The 11,284-nt window shown below is 34.4% G+C and overlaps 2 protein-coding genes across 2 annotated transcripts; both read left to right on the top strand.

Moving 5' to 3' along the window:
* The first annotated feature begins 628 nt into the window (after positions 1-628).
* LOC133783658 (uncharacterized) lies at positions 629-7,140 on the top strand. The gene is made up of 4 exons (XM_062223306.1): positions 629-931; positions 1,012-1,494; positions 1,585-1,697; positions 7,098-7,140. The coding sequence occupies exons 1-4, from the start codon at positions 737-739 to the stop codon at positions 7,138-7,140; spliced, it is 834 nt and encodes a 277-aa protein (XP_062079290.1). The 5' UTR covers positions 629-736.
* On the top strand, positions 7,048-10,801 carry LOC133781449 ((-)-germacrene D synthase-like). Its single transcript, XM_062220430.1, has 7 exons — positions 7,048-7,335; positions 7,454-7,736; positions 7,906-8,278; positions 8,776-8,994; positions 9,097-9,229; positions 9,324-9,578; positions 10,028-10,801. Exons 1-7 carry the CDS (start codon positions 7,225-7,227, stop codon positions 10,325-10,327), a joined length of 1,674 nt encoding a protein of 557 aa, XP_062076414.1. The 5' UTR covers positions 7,048-7,224; the 3' UTR covers positions 10,328-10,801.
* Positions 10,802-11,284: the final 483 nt, after the last annotated feature.

The following is an 11,284-nucleotide window of genomic DNA, read 5'->3' as shown; positions in this document are numbered from 1 at the left end:
TTTCATATGTTTATGATATGTGAAATTCTTAGTTGTTATCACAATGTGTTTCATCTTTTGATTATGAGTGTCCAAAATTGTTATAATAATGATATTTATGTTTCACAGATGGAGGCTGATCCTTTTGGTGGTAGTTCTGATGAGGGAGAGCAACGCCCTAATTCTCAGTCAGTGGAGCAAGAAAATAAATCTGTGAGAGGACGTACATGGATGTCTAGAAACACCAAAAAAAGGAGTGAAGGACATCTTACTCCTGTTGAATACAATGAGTATGGTCAACTAGTGGGTGGATCTAGAAGTAATGTTTCATCACAGCTTGGATCAGTTGTTCGAGCAACTGTGTCCATCAACATTAACAGTTGGAAAGATGTTAGTGTGGTGGATAAAAATAAAATATGGGACACAATGAAGGTATATTTTTATTAATTATATTTCATTTAATGTTTTTAAAATATATATTATTTTGATAATATGCTTCTTATTACTTTCAAACTTGCAGAAAACTTATGATTTGGACCCCAAACAAAAGCAACAGATGTTGAAGGATGCGGGAAAGTACTTCCGAAATTGGAAGACTAATCTTACTAGGGTACACGTTTACGACGCTTTGAAAAAATACTCAAATGAGTTCCCGCCAGCTTTGCCATTTGGATTTGAGAATGTCATAACTCCGGATGAATGGTTAACGTTTGTGAACTCAAGATTAACTCCCGAGTGGCAAAGAAAGAGAGAGGAGATGCAAAATTATCGAGCACTGAATAAATACAATCACAACCTCTCTAGAGGAGGCTATGTGCGTATTGAAGAGATGTTAATGGAACAAAGTGGGAAAAGTCTGACTGAACTTGATAGGGCAGACTTATGGAGCATGGGTCGTCGGAATGCAAAAGGAGAGCTAATTGGAGAGGCCTCTGAGATTCAAAAAAATATTGTAAGTGCTCATATTTAATAATGTTGATATGTCAAATTATTAGCTTATATATATAACTTTCTGTGAATATTATTTCATAGGATCATTACCGGCAACTCCAAGCTGAGGGTAAATGGGCACCTGATGGCCCTGATGATGTGCTGACGAGGGCGTTGGGCACTCCTGAGCCTCGAGGACGTGTTAGGGCTGGAGGACACGGTGTGTCCCGCTCAGTATATTGGAATACTCCAACACCTACCTCAACGAAAAATAAATCAAAAGCCTCTTCTTCGAATGACGACATTAGAAAGGAATTTGAAGAAAGATTTCGAAAACAAGAAGAAGAGCATCGTCAACAAGCACAACGCCTAGAAGAGCGCCTTCAACAACAAGATGAGCTCTTGAGAAAATTATTGGCCCAACAGAGCGGGTCAGGATCTAACGTTGGAGTCCCACCAGCGCCATCATCATACTATGTGCCCGACCCACCAGTGCCACCAGCGCAGGCGTCCTACTATACTCCGGACCCAGTAGTGCCTCAAGCAGAACACCACATTGTTGCACTACAACCGCTTTTGCAAGAGGTAATTAAACTTTCTTGAATATTCTGAAACCAAATAAATTTCTTTACTGCTTCAACATGATTATTTGTATATAATATGTTTCTTATGCAGGGCCGAGCATGCCAATTAGCAATTGGTTCGGTTTCAAACATTGTTGCATCAGGTACACTCATTGAAAGAGAGGCAGGCAACAACTTCCAAGTTATGATTACGAGTGTTCTTAAGCCAACTTGTCCTCTCCCTTTTGCATATCCTGATTTGGACATGTACATAGTTGCTCAGGCCATTGGGACGCCAATAGCGTGGCCTAAGGATTTTGTCATTATATCTGAAGATGTAACTCATGAGGTGATGCCATGTTTTTACATAATTATCTTTACAATTCTATATTTGTTTGTAATTTTTTTAATTGTTGATATAATTGTATACAGACTCCCTCTACAAGTAGGACCAGATCACAACGACCAAGAGCTCCATCAACACAACAACCTCGAGAAAGAAGACGACAACAAACTCCTCCAACACAATTGGCCCAAACTCCATTGGAACGATTACAGAATATCGTATCTCATTGGGATGATGGCGAGTGTGTCAATCTAGGCATAGAGTCTGAAGTTTTTGATCAGGATATGTCTCACTGTTATATATTTAAGGATGACATACTTCAGTTTGCTCGAGAGGAGAAGATTGGACAAGCAGTACTCGTCAGCTACATGAGGTATATATCTGACAAATAAGTTTGTTCATTTAATTTTCTAATTTGATTTATTCATTCATATAACAATTTTTCATATTTTTGTATTAGGTTCATTTACAGATATGTGGTACAACAAGGTCGCCAAAGTAAGTTTTTATTTGTCAATCCTAATATCGTCGCCACTCAAGGGAGTTCATTCGACGATCGTGTTCAGAATCTGTTCAGACGTTGCAATGACGTAAAATCAAAAGAACAAGTTATGCTTGTCCCTTGGAACCATGGGTAAGTTTAAAAACTTGTCATTTTTCCGACCCATATCAATAATTTCTTTGTTTAACATTTGAGCTATAATTTTTTTGTTTTTCTTATACAATGAACATTGGATGTTGCTTATTTTGGCACCATATGCATATCATGTTTATTGTTGTGATCCGGTGAATTTAGAGCTAAATAACCGTGAGGAGATTGTATCAGTGATCGTCAGCGCTTTCAATCTTTTTTTCTCTATGAATCTTCCTGATGTCGAGATCCCTTATACTCTATGCATTAAGCAACCTCAGGTAAGTAACTTTAGCATAAATGTTTGAACATTTATAATAATTAAGTAGAATAATATGTATGCATTTTTTTAAAAAGTTTCAATTTAATAATAAATTACTCATATTTTTAAATAATTAGTGTCCACACCAACCGGACAATGTGGCATGTGGATACTACTTAATGAGGATGTTGAAGGATTTGATTGAGCATGCGAGTCCTGGGCATTACTTGAGAACGGTATTATTAATTAAAATTTACAAATTATTTTTTAAACTATAAATGTAATCAAATAATTAATTAATATATTTTACTTTATATTTCTTGCAGCTAACAAGCACATCATATACAGAGGCACAAATTGATGAGTTGCGACAAGAATGGGCGACATATATGTTGCCGATAATCCAAAGTTACCGACCTCGTTGATAGGTTTTTTTTTTTAAATTTTTTAACTCTTTCTTCATACATAATGCAATATTTGTTCATTTTGAATATTTCTAACAAATATTGTATTTCTTGTATATATCTAACAAATATATTTTTTTCTTTCAATTTAATTGATTATTAAATTAATTTAAATTTAGATTAAAATAATTTAAATTTAAATTAATATTATTTCAATTTAATTAATTATTAAATCAAATTAAAATAATATTAATTATAAATTTATTTAATTTATTTTTTTTAAATGTGAGAGACTTTCAATGTCTCCCATTGGGAGAGGTGGGAGACTTTCAATGTCTCCCATTGGGAGACGTGGGAAGTCACTCACCTCTCCCAATGGGAGACGTGGGATGTCTCCTAGGGACTTCCCACGTCTCCCATTGGGAGAGGTGAGTCACTTCCCACGTCTCCCAATGGGAGAGGTGGAAAGTCAACGTTTGACTTTCCACCTCTCCCAGTGGGAGACGTGGGAAGTGAGGCACGTCTCCCAATGGGAGACGTGGGATATATACCTACAATGACCCTAGCAACAACGTCTCACTAAGTGAGAGACATTGTAGACTTCCAATGTCTCCCAATTAAAGTCATAAAACATCTATTTTGTTGTAGTGCGTAAACTTTGACTGTGTTTTCCGGCCAACTCCGACCACCACTCAGCAAGTGGTTGGTACCTTTAGAACTAGCATGAAGAGAGGAACAAAACCCACTAAGTCATTCCGGTCAACTCGCCGTTTTTCTCCGACAAGATTTTGGGTATCTCTGCCCTTTGGAAGCATTTTCCGGCGACACCGGAGGTCATTTGGGAAAAGGAGCTGTACTTTCGTGATATACTCATCGAGAGGATCGTTTTGATATATGTCAAGTATATATTCATCGACGTTTCCGGTACCGCCACCAACCGCTATTGTGCACCGCTTGGGTGAGGTTCGGAACTTGAAATTTTAAATATGGTCATATTATATATCATTGGACACGATTTTGAATAAGGAATGATATGATGATAATCGTTTGCTCATTTGGTGCACGTAGGAAAAACGTGATATTAAGATCGGACTAAATCATTCTATGATCATCGTTAAGCTTTGGAGCGTCGCTTTGGGCTCGGAATAAATTCTAAAGAGGTAGGGACTCAACTAGACTATTGGACTTATTTTACTCGTATTGAATTGCATTAACCATATTCCAATTTTGATATTTATAAATGTTTGAAAAATTGAAAACTTAATCTGCATGTTTTCTGATCTGTTCTGAGGGCACTGGGTGCCAAATATATTTTTGTTCACTTATTTATGCAGATTATGATTTTTGGGTTTTATTCAAATGCAGCTGTTATGCTACCCAATTTTCTAAAATATAAAGGGAATATGTTTCTTTCTTTTCATGCTTACCTGCATTTGGTTATACCAATGAGAGGCATAGTGATCATGATTGGTGCACGTTGTTGTTTCACGACCTAGTCTCTGTGTCATCATAGGTAGATCAGGTGTCCACTCACATGTAGGTGTAAAGACCTAGCATCTGTATACAGGAAGTGTTCTGAGCCTCCCCCTTATGGTGGTTATCAGGTCCGGCTACCCGGTTTAGGATGTCAGATTTTCTATGGTGGGTAACGGGAACTAGGGATCTAGTGGACAGTGTGATGTGCACTTGTAGCTATGCTCTTATGATTATTTGTGGTTTCTCTATTTTGGTTTATACATGATGATGTATGTTTTGTTTTTAAAGCTAACCATGCAGGAGTTGTATTAAACTTTTGGGTCCTATGTTATTAGTTGTTTTCCTACTGGGCTTTATAAGCTCACCCATATCTCTCCCATTCCAGGAACCTAGTGACGCGAACGTGGAAAAGATGAATTACCGGTGGAACCAATGTGTTTAGCCTATTTCTATTTCGTGTCATTCTCTTATCTTTTGAACATTGTATGTATTCGACTTCGAATCTAATGATCGGTATATCTAAATGAGCTATGAAATAGTTAGGGATGAGGAATGGTGGATGCTAAGTCTTATTTTGGGTGTTTATGACTTATTAAATTTAACTATTTGGTGATTGCATAACTGTGGGAATATTATTGTTTTATGTATAATGATAAATTATCATACTTTTATCACTAATATTTTTATATATAATTATATGAGTTATTTCATTATTTTAACTTATAATTATAGTATGATTTAATATAACTTAAATGATCATTTATAAAGATTATTTTTCAACGAGGGTCAAAGTTTGACCTTTGACCACCCAAGTTATGGACATTACAAATCTGCCACGGCCTAGGGCTCCGGTCGTGACAACCTTTATACACTGTCAAAGTAACAGTTCCAACCTCCTCCATAGTATCCATCATATCTGTTGTCGCAACAACCTCCGCAGTATCAAAAGCAGTACATGTTTGGACGCTATTCCCAGTCTCCTCCACTATATTTTAATGTTACAGACTTTCAAGGAGGATCGATGCAACTGAATGTTAGGTATGGTGAGGTTGGAGGTTCGTTGCAACAACAACCATTTTCTCAGTATGGTGAACTTGGAGGTTCCTCGCAGCAGCAACCATTTCTTAGATATGGTGAGTTTGGGGGCAAGTCGCAGCAACAGGAGCAACCTTTTTTATCCACCTCGATATAGCCACAGTCTCGGGATCAGTTTGGGGACCTCACACTTGGACGATCTTCACAGCAACCTTATATTCCTTCACTGCAGACATAGCCACCGCCACAGCAAAATGTTGAAGATGAGGATAATTACCAAATTGACCTTAATGATTATATTTAGTTATTAGTTTATGTATTTTGATTAAATTAACGATGCATTTATTTGTAATGACAATAACGATATTAATTTTAATGTTAGTTATGTTTAAATTAATCAATTGATTATTTTATAAAAAATTAGTATGAATTAGTTTTAAAAATATTTAAATTTAATAAATAATAATTTATTTTAAATTAATAATAAATAGTATAATAAAAAAATTATTAGCGGCGGACCCCGCGGCTAATAATCGCGCCCCTAACACATTTATTAGTGTCGGGCTTCGCCGCTAATATTCACCGCTAATAATATTATTAGCGGCGGGTGTGTCAGTCAGTAACGAATAAGTATTATTAGCGTCCAACAATTAGTGGTGAGGTAGTAGCGGCGGAACCCCACCGCTAATTCAAATTAGCGGTGGACCCCAATAGTATTAGCGGTAGACTTTACTGCCGCTAATACTTTTTAATGTTGTAGTGTATATTCCATTAAATATTTAGAATATTTAATTAAAATTAACAAAACAAACTATTAAAAATAATAATTTTCGTCATCTAAACACTTTTTATATAGAAGAGATATATTACACAACAACTAGTTAAATTATATTCAATTAATTATATAAAACGATTACGTTCATTAATTTTAGAAGAAACGCTCTTATATATTACTTGCTTTAGAGTACCATGATCAAAGATTTAGGGTTAAATCTTATATTTAACGAGGTTTTTTGTCTCCAAGTGAACAAGTGTTTTGCATGGATAGTGGGGTCACATATTTACAGGTAGTTAGTCGGCTATAATTATTTATTGATAAGAAAAGGACTTCGATAAATGCATGGGCCCAAACTCAGATATTGAAATACTAAATAAAAAAAAAAAAATTAAATCCCTAAATCCAAATATGAATATAGTAATTAACACCTAGACCTACACAAAACTTATTATATGACCAGCCACAGGAAGAGGTCGAGATTATATCTTTAAAACTACCAATATTGGTAGAAGAGGTCCATCCAACGTCAGCTCAAGTTACGTCAGATTAAGAGCCAAGCTAGGTACTAATTAATAAGCTAGTCCCACAGCTATATAAATTCCTTTGGATTATATCACATCTTTCTCATCTCGATTCACTCGGCAAACTCTCTTGTTTCTTTCTTACAACTTTATAGCTTTCTTTACATCTCAGCGCGTGCGCAATGGCTCTCAGCCTCACTCCATCCTCAGCTTGAGCGCTCTAGCTAGTCCTTGAAATTAGATACACTAATTATTTCTTAAGACTAATTATTTCTTAATATTGAAGAAATTAAAAAAAAATGTCTTTCCACGACACTACAAGGGATGAAAAACGCCCTAATTCAGCCAAATTTAGCCCAAGCATTTGGGGAGATTATTTCATGTCATGTGCTTCAAATGACTCCCTAATGGTATTTATTATTATTATTTTTACAAATAAGTTGTTTAGTTTAGATTGATTATATAGTCTTCGGTGATTTATATCTATTTCTTCAACTGTTGTTTTTTTTTAATTTTTTTTATTTCCAGGAAATTATGGAAAATAGCAAAGAAAGTGAGAAGATTATTGAACTGAAGAAACAAGTGAAGAATAATATCATTCATCTTGATCCATTTGAAAATCCTTTGGAGAAACTCGAATTTATTGATGCTATTCAACGATTGGGATTGTCTTACTATTTTGAAAAAGAAATTGATGAAGTTTTGGAACGATTGCATAACAATCTTCACGACCATCATCATGATGATAACCTTTATGTTGATGCTCTGCGCTTTCGGTTGCTTAGACAACAAGGTTATAATATTCCATGCGGTAAGTATACATAAGTATACAAGTACATACTACATCCATACACATATATCTCTTCTATATAATAAGTGGTAGAAAACATAAATTCTTGATTTTAACGGTTTTTTATTTTTTTTATGTTAATTTTAACGAAAATTATTTGGTTATTATTTGGTGTTCAATAAACAAGCAGACGTATTCAACAAGTACAAGAACGAGAAATTTAAGGAGTCACTTTCGAGTGATATTCGAGGATTGTTAAGCTTGTATGAAGCTGCACAACTGAGAGTTCATGGAGAGGAAATACTAGATGAAGCACTGATCTTCACAACTACTCATCTTGGATCCATTGCTAAAACCTCCCAATTAAGCTCTCCTCTCTTAGACCAAGTGAATTATGCCTTAAAACACCCTATTAGAAAGAGCTTAGAAAGAAGAGAGGCAAGACATTTCATCTCAGTTTACCATCAACAAGCTTCTCATAATGAGCATCTTTTAACACTAGGAATACTAGATTTTAACTTGCTCCAAAATCTGTATCAGAAGGAATTAAGTTTTATTACGAGGTTAGGTTTTGTTTTTTTTGTTTTTATTTTTTCTATTATTATCGATTCCTACGATATATATATATAAGGGAATTCTCCTATAGGGACTTCATTTTAAACCCTACCGATGGGGCTCTCAGTGTTCTTGACCCATGAACAGTTTTCAACACGATTTTTTTTATGATCGTGTATATTGTAGCTATTTAGAGCATCCTGCAAATTTTCAGAAAATTTTGAATAGTTTGCAGTACCGAATACTAAGTTCAAATATGTTGCTGCACACGTGACTAATTTTTTTATGCGCGTGGAAAGCAACATGTTTGAATCTAATTTTCGGTATTGTAAACTATTCGGAATTTTCTGAAAATTTAGAAGATGCTCTAAATAGCTACAATATATACACAGTCATAAAAAAAAATCGCGCCAGCAGTAGGTCTTAAAGTGAAATTCCCTATAAAATAATTGTCATATATATATATACATGTTTGACTTTACCTAATAGTTTGATTGATTATAAGGTGGTGGAATGAGTTTGATTATAAAAGTAAGCAATCTTTTTCAAGAGATAGAATAGTGGAGAGCTACATTTGGACTTTGGGAGTGTTTTTTGAGGCTGAAACTTCGCAAATCAGGTTGATGACGAGCAAGTTAATTGCTTTACTCACAATAATTGATGATATTTATGATAGCTTTGGTACACTTGAAGAACTAGAGCTTTTTACTGAAGCAATAGAAAGGTATATGTGTTTATACATATATAAATTAATGAGCTTTATTTAATTACGTGATAATTATATACATTAAAACTAGTGCTTTATCAATTCCTACAATATGATCAGGTGGGATATATGTGTCATTGACCAACTGCCAGAGTACATGAAACTATGTTACAAGAAACTTTTGGGGTTTTACAGTGAAGTTGAAGAATTTACTAAGGACAGATCATATTGCTTGAGCTATGCTAAGAAGGGGGTAAAAACCTGATTAACGTAGAAATTAACTTATTAATAGTTTGCTTGCTTTATTTGTGGAATAATTTAGTGATTTTTTCTTTTATATTTTTCAGTTGCAAATTCAAGTTAGAGCTTATTTTCACGAAGCCAAATGGTTACACCAGAAACACATACCAACGTTAGACGAATATATTCCAGTTGGGTTTAACAGTGCCGGATCTTTTGTGCTCATAGTAATGGCCTTTATCGGAACAGGAGATGCTGTAACAAAAGATTCTATGGATTGGATATTTTCTGATCCTCTGCCTAAGATTGTACGGACTATGTCAATAGTTGGAAGAGTTATGAATGATATCGCCTATCACAAGGTATAACACATGTATATATATATATATATAAGGCTGCACTTCGGTGCAGCCAGGGCATAGTTCGTACACTTAAACAATATTTTTTTTATAACCGTGTACATTATTGTCATTTAAGACATCTTACAAATTTTCAAAAAATTTCGAAAACAAGATTATTGCACCCGTATCTGTTTTTTGTATGCGCGTATAAAATTTAACTGTTTGAAAATTGTTTTCAGTACTGTAAACTGTTATAATTTTTTTGAAAATTTGCAGGTTATCTTAAATGACAACAATGTACACTGTCATAAAAAAAAATTATTTAAGTGCTCGAATTGTGCCCTGGCTGCTGCACCGAAGTCTTACCTTATATATATATATATATATATATATATAATAACACACACAAATTAATTAATGTTAATTATCTATAATTATAATTATTGTATTTATATATATGTTATATATAGTCGGAACAAAGGAAATCAGGACATATAGTGGCTTCAGCTGTGGAGTGTTACATGAAACAATATAGTGTAACTGGAGAAGAAGCTATAGAGAAACTTAACCAACAAGTTAATGATTCATGGAAGGATCTCAATGAAGAGCTTCTCAATCCGACCACTATACCAATGCCACTCCTAATGAGAGTTTTTAGCTTTGTACGTGCGCACCATGAGATGTATAGAGAAGGAGATGGTTTTACACATGGGACCTTGCTCAAAGATTTGATTGATTCTCTCATCATCAACCCCTACACTCAACCATAATTTTATATCTTTTTGTGTGTAAATAATTATGCATTAGTTTTTTCCAATAAGTTATTAGCTAGTTAATGAGTAGCATTGTATCAAGAATTCTCCTATAGGGGCTTCACTTAAGTCCTACCGGTGAGGCTCATCACTGTTCTCGACTCGTGAACGGTTTTCGACGCAATTTTTTTATGACCATGTATATTGTAGTTGGTTAGAGCATCCTGCAAATTTTCAAAAAATTCCGAATAGTTTACAATACTGAAAACTAGGTTCAAACATGTTGCTTTCCACGCGCATAAAAAAAATTAGTCACACGTGCAACAACATGTTTGAACCTAGTTTTTTGTATTGTAAATTATTCATAATTTTCTAAAAATCGCGATGATGCTCTAAATAGCTACAATATACACGATCATAAAAAAAAATCGCATCAAAAACTGTTCGAAGGTCGAGAACACTGAGAGCCCTACCAATTGGGCTTAAAGTGAAGTCCCTATAGAAGAATTGTCCTAATACTATATTCTGTTTTAGATAATTATATATATATATATGTAATGCATTGTACTCTTTTTTCCCGGTAAGGGTTTTTAATGAGGCTTTGCGCTATAGTATCAATACAATAATTTTTCCTTAATGGAGTTATCTCTATACATTGCGCTAGTTATTTCCTGTTCAATAAATTTTTTAAAAGCTTGAATTAAAAGTATTTGATGTTTTAATTTGATAAGGGGTTGCTGTACCATAGTCAAAAATATAAACCTAGCAATTTCTCACACGGATCTGCACGACTTATACACTCCAAATTGCGTGACTTACGATCATAAATGATAGATTGCTAGATCAATTAAATCTAAAAACTTATAACAGTAATTGTCTTCAGATATGATCCATATTGCATACTATCTCTACTTCAGAAATCTCTGAAGGAATGATTTAGAAGAACATTTTTGACAATAAACACTCTAATATTTT

This window comes from Humulus lupulus, chromosome 6, assembly GCF_963169125.1.
Source record: "Humulus lupulus chromosome 6, drHumLupu1.1, whole genome shotgun sequence".
Taxonomy (NCBI): Eukaryota; Viridiplantae; Streptophyta; class Magnoliopsida; order Rosales; family Cannabaceae; genus Humulus; species Humulus lupulus.
The sequence above is the reverse complement of the archived record's forward strand: the minus strand, read 5'-3'. Positions and strand labels throughout refer to the sequence as shown.

What these genes read in the sequence shown, in the direction of transcription:
- LOC133781449 (XM_062220430.1), top strand. Translation starts at nt 7,225, where the DNA reads ATGTCTTTCCACGACACTACAAGGGATGAAAAACGCCCTAATTCAGCC. An exon ending in GAATTAAGTTTTATTACGAG is followed by an intron (nt 8,279 to 8,775) that starts GTTAGGTTTTGT and finishes ATTGATTATAAG; the next exon opens with GTGGTGGAATGAGTTTGATT. An exon ending in TGAGCTATGCTAAGAAGGGG is followed by an intron (nt 9,230 to 9,323) that starts GTAAAAACCTGA and finishes TATATTTTTCAG; the next exon opens with TTGCAAATTCAAGTTAGAGC.
- LOC133783658 (XM_062223306.1), top strand. Translation starts at nt 737, where the DNA reads ATGCAAAATTATCGAGCACTGAATAAATACAATCACAACCTCTCTAGA. An exon ending in CTGAGATTCAAAAAAATATT is followed by an intron (nt 932 to 1,011) that starts GTAAGTGCTCAT and finishes ATTATTTCATAG; the next exon opens with GATCATTACCGGCAACTCCA. An exon ending in ATGATTACGAGTGTTCTTAA is followed by an intron (nt 1,698 to 7,097) that starts GCCAACTTGTCC and finishes TTTACATCTCAG; the next exon opens with CGCGTGCGCAATGGCTCTCA.